At 43.3% G+C, this 10,171-nt stretch overlaps 1 protein-coding gene across 1 annotated transcript; it reads right to left on the minus strand.

The window, feature by feature from the left end:
- Positions 1-5,191: 5,191 nt before the first annotated feature.
- LOC113029606 (zinc finger BED domain-containing protein 1-like) lies at positions 5,192-7,979 on the minus strand. The gene is made up of 3 exons (XM_026180574.1): positions 6,510-7,979; positions 6,060-6,210; positions 5,192-5,954 (listed from the first exon to the last, which is right to left on the minus strand). The coding sequence occupies exons 1-3, from the start codon at positions 7,778-7,780 to the stop codon at positions 5,508-5,510; spliced, it is 1,869 nt and encodes a 622-aa protein (XP_026036359.1). The 5' UTR covers positions 7,781-7,979; the 3' UTR covers positions 5,192-5,507.
- Between the last annotated feature and the right edge of the window lie 2,192 nt (positions 7,980-10,171).

Consider the following 10,171-nt stretch of genomic DNA (forward strand, 5'->3'; position numbering starts at 1 on the left):
TGTAGCTGTGCGGTCACGTGTTTGAGCACACGTCTATTGCGGACCTCCCATAGGGCTTTGCAGCGTGGTGTCACGGGAAGAGGACCACGCCCCCTCCCATTAGACGTAGGCTGTGTCCCAATTAAGAGACTGCACGCTTTTCTTTTTTTTTATTGACAAAGCACAAAATACAGATATACAGATACAAAATAGCAAACACAATGTCAGGGGATTCGTATAAGAAAGCAAAATAGACACATTCTTTTGAGAATGTTGTATGGTTTTAACATATTGTTTGGTTTCATTTAAAAAGCACCGAAAGGATGGTTTTGCGTTAGAAAATTTTGACTTATGTATATGAAATTTAGCCAATAATATCAATAAGTTAATCAAATAAAATTCGTTCGCCCTGTGCATGGGGTACTTAAAGAAACCAAACAATATTTTCTCGTAACAAAGAGAGAACTCAGAAAAGATAAAGGAAACAACAAAAACACAAAATTCTTGCCAGAAAAGATTAGTGTATAAGCATGACCAAAATAAATGAGAAAGAGGTCGTGTCCAAATTCATGGGCTGCATCCTCCTGAGGACCCAGCCTTCGCGGTCTACGTGGGCCGGGTCCTCAGAAGATCGGGTAGGCCAGAAGTAAACGGCCGTGAAATTGGACGGTCTAGCCTTCTGATTAGCGTCACCGCTGTCTCGGTGGAGTTTAATAAACTCAGCCGTCTGCTCCTTGCTATCTAAAATATAACAGGACACTGGTGTAAATTCTCGACTGTCTCATACTTCTGTTTAATCAGTTTTCTGTTTCACGTTTAGTCAGCTGTGTAAAAACCAAGGAGGAACCCACCCGGGGGATTAATAAAGTTTTATTTTATCTAATCTAATCTAATAACTTTAATCTCAGCCAAACCGATTTACTCACGAACAAACAAAACACTGAAAAAAAGCCCAACAATAACATTTTTAGGTTGTCTAAGTGACTTATATATTACGTTTAACCCGAGCAGCGATAGTCCGCGGTGATCTGAAAATGATGTGCCGGGAGTTGTGCCGTTCTCGAGCTCCCGGCTAGCTATCGAGCTGGTGGGTAGCAGACGTCTCCGAAAACGTCGAAGCACTTTTGCAAATATGCGATACCTTGATAAACCGAGCAGATATTTGATGTTTACACAGCTACTTTCTCGCCTGAAAATATGTTAAAAGTTTATTTTGTGACACAGAAAGATTAGTATGAGTAATTTTAAAACTTAGTAGCGACCGCCATTGTTGGAAACTGGAGTTTGGCTGAGCCGCGCTATGAATTCTGGGATATGGTAGGCCACGAAGGACACACCCGACCCATCCTTCAAATTCGGGGAAAAGGAGGACGCATTTGTCGGCTGCATTCGGAGGAGTCTACGAATTTGGACAGCCTTCGGCGCGTCGCTGTGACGTAATCGGTCTACAAATGCGGCCTCAGGAGGATGCAATCCATGAATTTGGACACGACCAGCGACTGCACGCTTGAAGTACGCATTTTAAGTGCGGTTATGTCACCGCCACGCGACGATAGCTGTCCCAATTCAAAGTGTGCTCCAAATGCGCCGTCGACTTCCCCAAATATCAAGCATGGTCCGGTGCACGCTTCGTGGTCCCATATATCCCACAATTCATAGCGCGGCAGTGGGTGTGGAGAATTGTGCCGCAAAATACCGCAGACGGGAGCGGCCGAAGAGGTTGTTTTTTTCTTTTCCAAACTTTATTGAAACCATAAAGCGAAAGGTCAGTCATTCCAGTTCAGTTTGTACAGTAGACATACAAGGAAAATAAGAGTAACAATATACAGTACAATGAAATAAGAAGGATAAATAAATAAAGGGGAAAAAAAAAAGAAAAAAGGGGGGGAATGTGACAGACTCCATAACAACTTTGTATTTGAAAGTTGTGACAGTAAGTAAGTAAGTAAAATTTATTTATATAGCGCTTTTCACAGATAAAAATCACAAAGTGCTTTACAACACAGAAAATGGGAATATAAAAACAATATAACTGTAAATAAAACAATGTAAAACAATAAAACAATAAAAACAGCATAAGAAGAAATTAATCAAATTCTTTTCTAAATAAAAATGTCTTCAGCTGTTTCTTAAAATAATCAATGGAGTGAAAATTCAACAACCGTGGTGCTACAGTCTGAAAGGCCCGATCACCACGAGTTTTAAAACGAGTGCGCGGTACCACCAGCAGTCTCTGATCTAATGACCTTAAACCCCGAGAAGATGAATGTGGTTTCAGCAGGTCAGAATCAGAATCAGAATCAGAATACTTTATTGATCCCTGGGGGAAATTATTTTTTGTTACAGTGCTCCATTTTAAACCAACATTAAGACAAGACAGACAATACGCTAACTAAGAATAGTACAATATATACATATATATACATACATACATACATAAGTCACTCATAAATAAATAGTTGGAAAAGAAACATGTGTAGTTGTAGCAGCAAACAGTGTGTTAAGTGGATGCGTTGTACAGGGAGATGGCCACAGGCAGGAATGATTTCCTGTGTCGTTCAGTGGTGCTTTTCGGTAATCTCAGTCTCTCACTGAACGAGCTCCTGTGACTGACCAACATGTCATGGAGTGGGTGGGAGGTGTTATCCAACATTGTCTTTATCTTGGACAGCATCCGCCTCTCCGACACCACCTTGAGGGAGTCCAGCTCCATCCCCACAACATTGCTGGCCTTACGGATCAGTTTATTAAGTCTGTTGGCATCTGCGACCCTCAGCCTGCTCCCCCAGCATGCAACAGCATAGAGGATCGCACTGGCCACCACAGACTCATAGAAAATCCTCAGCATTTTCTGGCAGATGTTGAAGGACCTCAGTCGCCTCAAAAAATAGAGACGACTCTGGCCCTTCCTGTAAAGTGCTGTGGTGTTTTTAGCCCAGTCCAGTTTATTGTCAATGTGTACTCCAAGGTATTTATAGTCCTCCACAATGTCAACACTGACCCCCTGGATTGAAACAGGGGTCAAGTGTTTCCTGGTCTTCCTGAAGTCCACGATCAGTTCCTTGGTCTTTGCCACGTTGAGCTGCAGATGATTCTGCTCACACCACGTGACAAAGGAGTCGACCACAGCCCGGTACTCTGTCTCATCATCCCTGCTGATGCATCCAACCACCGCAGAGTCATCAGAAAACTTCTGAAGATGGCAGGTCTCTGTGCAGTGGCTGAAGTCTGTGGTGTAGAGGGTGAAGAGGAAGGGGGAGAGGACAGTCCCCTGTGGTGCCCCTGTGTTGCTAATCACCTTGTCAGACACACACTGTGGGAGACGTACATATTGTGGTCTTATATATAAGATAAATATCAGATAAATATTGAGGAGCCTGACCATGCAGGGCCCTAAAGGTTAGAACTAAAATTTTAAAATGAAACCTAAAATTTACAGGCAACCAGTGAAGGGAGGCCAAGACTGGAGTGATATGCAATCTTCTCTTGGTGCCTGTTAAGAGACGTGCTGCACCATTCTGCACAGTCTGAAGACGATTTAAGGCTGATTTGTTAAAACAAGTAAAAAGAGACGAGGACAAGGTAAGCGACCCATGTTGTAGGTGACGTCAGACGCCGGAAATTTTGGCGGAGAAAAAGCAAATGGTAGCATAGAGTTTAACAAAGGTTTTTCAAGCTTCAGTATTACCAAATATACTAATCAATTGTCATATAACTAACAACATCTGTTTTATCATCTCTAACACCCTGGAGGACAACGGGGAGAGTTTAGACGCTCTCCAAGATTACATCGACCGCTGTTTTCAAGATTTAGTAATGCAGAAGGCCCAGAGTGCATCCTCCCCGGCCAAAATTGAGACGCCGTCATCGAAGAGATATCGCCTGGCAGACTCCCCCGGTACAACATCGCCTGCCGGCAAAGACATCGCAGACATCCTGGAGTCAATCGACAAGCGATTGTCCAGTTTCGATGCGAGGCTGTCCCTGGTGGAGATTTTACACCGGGAATTTAAATCTCTGAGAGAATCCCTGGAATTCAGCCAGCAGCAGGTGGAAACGCTTGCCGCTGAAAATGCCACGCTACGGGAGTCGGTCAAATCTCTCACCGATAACGTGACCCAGCTAAACATTGAAAATAAAAAAATAAAAGAGTCCGTTATCGATCTACAAGCCCGTAGCATGAGAGATAATCTTGTGTTTTCTGGTATTCCAGAAACTGCCGGAGAGGACGCAGAGGCAACGGTGAAAAGCTTCATTAAAATCCACCTGAAGCTGCCGGAGGACACCGTAAAGAACATCGACTTCGATAGAGTACATCGCTTGGGGGGCGTGAGGTCGCGGACCGGGAGACCACGGCCTATTGTGGCCAAATTCGGTCAATTCAAACAGAAGGAACAGGTGAAGAGTCGCGGCAGAGAGCTGAAAGGAACGGACTTCAGCGTGAACGACCAGTTCCCCAAAGAGATCCTGGAACGACGCAAGGTTCTGTTCCCAATTCGACGTAGCTTCATCCAGAAAGGCTCCCGTGCTGTCATCGCCGTGGACCGGCTCTACGTGGACGGACAGCTCTACCGCGACCCCGGCACCACACCGTGGTTATATTGACTGCACTCCAGATAAGAACCCGCTACACTCGTTTCTTATTCATTCACACTTTCTCTTTTAACATGGGTTTAACCTAGTAATATCAATATGATGTCATAGCAGATTAGGGCTGGGTATCGTCACTGATTTCTAGAATCGATTCGATTCCGATTCACAAGGTCCCGAATCGATTCGATCCACGATTCGATTCGATTCGATTCGATTTTGAATCAGTCCGAAATATTATTATATGAACCATAATACCCATATGGAAAAGAAATAGTAAAAACATACATGATTTACTCATGAAAGTGGCCACTTTCTCATTACTTTCATATATTTTTTAGTAAGTATACAAAACATACAAGTTTCATTATATAATTTTTCAAGGGATATATGTGTTTTCACTCTTGTATGCTTTTCATACAAGTTTCATACAAGACAGATAAAAACTTTATAAGATTTATATATATCTTTTCCATATGAGTATATATAAAATTATGATAATTCACCTTGTATATGTACTGTCAAAAGAACCCTCTAAGCCTTGTGAATGAATTACATAAATTTCAAAATTAAGAACAGATACTAAAGCAGTTAAATAATGTAATTTTTAATTAACATTAGTATATATTTTTTTTCCATACATACATTTCAAGTGGATCAGGGATCCAGTGCAAATAGAACACATCTTTTGTAAACATCAGTAAAACCTCAGAGAAATAGTTTTGCTGTTAGTGTCTCACACAGCTTTTCTGATATCCACTATTGTGTTTTGGAGACACACAGGATAACACAGCGTGTACAAGTGAACTGACAGAAACTGACCGATCAGAAAATGAAAAACTGCCTTTTAAAATACTTCAAAAAATGAAAACATACTGAACAGTATTGTAAAACCTCTGTGAAACTAATGCAATTTAGCCTTATTTATAACTACCCTCTCACTTCTTTGAGACTGTAAGGTTTTTCTGCAAGAAGAGAAGCTGGTCTACATGTTGTGGAGTCAGGCAGCTCCTTTGTGCGGTAACAATGTCACCAGCAGTTGAAAACACTCGTTCAGAAGGAACACTGGTCCCAGGTATGGAAAGATACTGCTTTGCTTGTAGAGCCAAGAGAGGATATTCCCTTTCATGGTCCCTCCACCAGATCAAAGGATCCTCAGAAAGTGCAACAGGCTCAACGTCCCTGTATCGATTCACTTCTTCCTTTGCCTTCTGAGTTGGTGTTTTCTGTGGTGCTGTGGTTTTTGTTGAGTAGGCTGGCCCAAGGAGAAAAATTAATGCAGAGTCCTTTGACCTCTTAATTGGAGGGGCATAATCCACTTCATCAACACCATCAAGAGAGATGTCAGGGACAGTTTCCTCAGATGTGTCACCATCAGACTGTCGCTGTAGAAAAATGAAAACTTAATTAATAAAGAAATTACTATTTATATTCTAACTGGAGTAGTGCAAAAAACCCAATAATTTTTTGTTTTTGTTTCTGTAACTCACAATAGCTGTGTCCACGTTCTCCAAACCTGCTGCTTCCAACACCAACTGAGAGAATGTGTTGTTACAGGTCTCTTTGGACAAGAATGGCAGGGCCTTAAAGCGAGGATCTAATGCTGATGCAATGTACAGCTTGTCCTTTAGGGCCACATATCTTGAAAAGAGATTTTGCACATTTAACTCAGTTTATTATGTTGGATATACATGTGCATGGTTACATACACTCATGCAAGATCAGAAACATTAATATACGACTTTGTTTCCATAATTTATATATAAACATCTATAGATAGATAGATATAAAATCAAAAGGCTTATTACTAGACAAGAGGGCTTAACTAACATTTCTATAATATATATATATTTTTTCACTATAATAAGAATTTTCATGTAATACATGCATCCATACAGTTACACTCATTCATGGCATATACACACAATTCATAAACATACCTTGACTTCAAGTTGTCGTATACAGCAGTCTTGAGGTCTTTAATCAGTGAGGAGTCGTGAGAGACACTGATCATCTTCTCCAGCAGCTGTGCATGCAGAGGTGCAATGATGGAAAGGGTCGAGGACTTTTCTTCAGACATAACCAGTGTGGCTGCTTTCAGCGGCTTCAAAGCTTTCACTATATCTTCTCCATCAGTTATGTCAGCCTCTGTAAGACTACAGAGATTACTGTCATTTCTCCTCACTTCAGGTGAGAGTAGAGCTGCAGAGATTGCTGGTTGTTGCTCTAGGAAGCGTTCCAGCATCTCCAATGTGCTGTTCCATCTGGTCACCCCATCATTCACCAGCTTATGGGCAGGTAGATTCAGTATCTTTTGCTTCTCTTTAAGCTTGCGACTTGCAACAGTGCTGCGATGAAAAAAGGATGCTATGCGTCTCACTCGGCCAAGCAGCTGAGCAACAGCTGGAACTTTCAGTCCTGCTTGTGAAGCTAAATTGAGTGTGTGGGCAAAACAACCAATGTGCAACCAGCCCGTTATTTCCACAGCTCGCACCATATTTGCAGCATTGTCAGTTACGATGACTGGATTTTTGTTTGTAAGCTCCCATTCTTCGATTGCTTTGAACATAATTTCAGATAAATTAGCTGCTGTGTGGCTTGCTTCAGTGGTTCTTGTCTGTAAGACATGAGACACAAGTTTCCACTCCTGGTCGATATGGTGTGAGGTGATAGTCAGGTAGTTATCTGTTGCTCTGGATGTCCAGCTGTCACAGGTTATAGCGACTCTCTCTGCTGACTTGAGAGAGGCTGTAACATCGTGTTTCACTTTTTCATACATGTTTGGGATTACCACTTCACTCAAATGTTTGCGTGTTGGTAAAACATAGCGTGGTTCTAGCGTATTAATGAGGTTTTGGAAGCCATCATTTTCAACAACGCTGTACGGACGTATATCTTTACATATGAAAGTTGCCACAGACTGGGTTATCTTTTGGGCACGTGGAGAAGTGGATTCAAACTTCACTGCAAATGCCTTTTCGAGTGAGCGTTGCTTGGTGTCGGCCGTTTTTGCTAGCAGGATATCTGGATGATGCCTCGTTAAATGATTTCTGAGATTTGTGGTATTTCCACAGTGCTTTACCTCCATTTTGCACATCTTACATACGGCTTTGCTTTTGTCCGGCTCTTCACTGTCTTCACAGTTCTTAAATCCAAAGTGTTGCCAGACATCTGCCTTTAGGCTCGGTGGCACATTCCCGGGAGTAGCCATGATGGTTCATGCGTCCAGGTCACTTAACTCTCGCGTGATTTCCTCATGTTAACCGCTTGCAAGTTTCATACGCGGCAAACTACATATGTATAAAAAAAAATCGATTTCAGGATTTAATGAATCGATATCGTTTTATTCCAGTTAGAATCGAATTTAATCAATGAATCGATTTTTTAAACCCACCCCTATAGCAGATATAACACCGTCACCCTCCGTCATTGCTTTAATTGGAATGTTTCCGTTTCGTTTCTTTTTTGTTGTTGTTGCTCACAGTTCATGTGGTTTCTTTCTTTCTCTTGTCTTTCACTGCTGTGGTCACCTACTTCCCCAACTTAGACATTCACATTATTCACACTCTCATTACACATACATATAGGATCTTGGGGGTGGGCACAATCACGGAGTCCAAATTACCATCAGGGTGTACACTTCACCCCTGGCGTCGTTGCCCACCTCTCAATTTTAAATACACTTAGACATTAAGGGCTATCAGGAGGGACTATGCGCTTACCTGCTGCTCCTTGGCAGGTAGCTCCATGCCCTCCTGGGTTTTAATTGCACCTTAGAACACACATGCATCAACACTACAATGAGCGGGTGGAGGGAGGTTTGGAGTCTTCTCCCACCCCCGTTCTCTGCGGCCTGCTGGAGCGGGAGGGCTAGGAGGAGTTGGCCGTCCGACTGCGGTCTGGGGTGTGGGGCCTCCCTGCTGCTACGGAGTCGGGGTGGTCTGCCTCTCCCCACCGCAGGGAAAAGGGTAACACCACCTGGGTCTGGGTGCAGTTCCCCCCTCCAGGGGCAAGGGTACCTAGACCCAGTTTGTAGAGTACGCTTGGGGAGCGTGATCGTGTGTACAGCGTCTCTTTATGTCTGTCTCCACGTTGGTTGAGTGTGGAGTAAGTGCACATGAGAGCATGAGGGTGGGAATGGATGTTTGTGTCTGTGTGTGCCTGTATGTCTGTGTCTATATGTCAGGTTGGGTATCAGACGCCACCTCTCTGGGGACACCTCAGGCCCTCCAAGGTTTGGAGGCCTATCTCCACCCACCACCACTTCCCCTGCCGGTGGCGGACTCCCTCGGGTGTCGGTGCGTTGGTGGTTCTTTGTGTCTGGGGGTGGGCGTCCAGGTACACACCGGCTCACTCCTTGGCGGCCGCTTATCGGGGCCTAGAGCCTGGGGCTCGCTCGGGCCCCTTCGGAGGTGGGGTGCCCCCGGCCTCTCGGCCTGGGGCTCGGTCACTCAGGCACAGCTGGGGGCCGGCGGAGCTCATGGGCGCGTCACTGCAACTCCCCCTGGCTTCTGCTCCGCGGCTGCTGAGTGAACCCTCATCTGGGACTCTCCTCAGCTCTTACTGGAACAGTGGCGCGGCTGCCCCTCTGTTGGTCTTCCATGGTCTCTTGTGTTCTGGGGGCCTCTGGATGTCTGGAGTTTTGATCTCCTCCATACCCGCTTCACACCCTGGAGGACGGGGCTGTGGCCCCCCCACACTCCCTAGCAGATCGTTACATGGAAAAACCTTTGGAATACAAGCACGCTGATCCACACAGGTATGCACACAGGTGTTCACTGCTCGCAGACCCAAATTACACCTTTCTTGGCCGCTACTTCGAAGCACATCTGTCCTGCGTGCTGCACAACAACATTGAATATTTAGTATTTACTGCTGTTTACACTTAGCTAGATTAATGCGATGGTGTTGTGTTTAGTATGTTGCTTTGTTTTTTTTTGCTTGTTTTCTATTTTTCTCTCAACAGGTGATCCAGGAGATTTTTATTTTTTTTCTCCCCCCCTTTCTCACTGTCCCTCTCCCCTTCTGTTTTTCCTTTCCTTCCTCCCTTTCCTATCTCTCACTCATGTCTGTCCCGTCTGTAACATCTGAAAATAAAATATAATAAATAATAAAAACAAAGATCGACCAAATGGACCAATACGGCAATGCCACGATGATCCATTTGGCAAAGTAAATCCATTGGGTATCCTTGTTGGTCTTCAGACAACAATTCTGATGGCTAAAGAACCAAATGGGACAGGCAAAAAAAAAAAGAAAAGTAAAAAGGCCATTACAATAGCAGCTCATTCGTTAAACATTTCCGAATGAATTTCAATCAATGATAAACCTTTTTTATTGGAAGTTAATTTAAGAGAGTTTAAGTAATATTCAATTTCAATCAAAAACAAATTAAATGATGGGGTTGAGTTTTGAAATTTACATTTATGTATGTGGAATTTCCCAAAAAAGATGGAGCGACCGAAGAGTGAACTGTCAAAAGTACTGAATATGACGTAACGTATTTATGTGCGAATGTGTAATAATTAAAGTCAGTCATATATCCACAAATATATATATATATATATATAATATTCACGCACACATTCACACACACATTCAC

This window comes from Astatotilapia calliptera, chromosome 9, assembly GCF_900246225.1.
Source record: "Astatotilapia calliptera chromosome 9, fAstCal1.2, whole genome shotgun sequence".
In the NCBI taxonomy this organism is placed as follows: Eukaryota; Metazoa; Chordata; class Actinopteri; order Cichliformes; family Cichlidae; genus Astatotilapia; species Astatotilapia calliptera.

Excerpts from the sequence above, each read along its gene's own strand:
- LOC113029606 (XM_026180574.1), bottom strand. The coding sequence starts at position 7,780 with ATGGCTACTCCCGGGAATGTGCCACCGAGCCTAAAGGCAGATGTCTGG. Across the intron at positions 6,211-6,509 it reads TACGACAACTTGAAGTCAAG|ATATGTGGCCCTAAAGGACA; the intron begins GTATGTTTATGA and ends TCTCTTTTCAAG. Across the intron at positions 5,955-6,059 it reads AGAACGTGGACACAGCTATT|CGACAGTCTGATGGTGACAC; the intron begins GTGAGTTACAGA and ends ATTTTTCTACAG.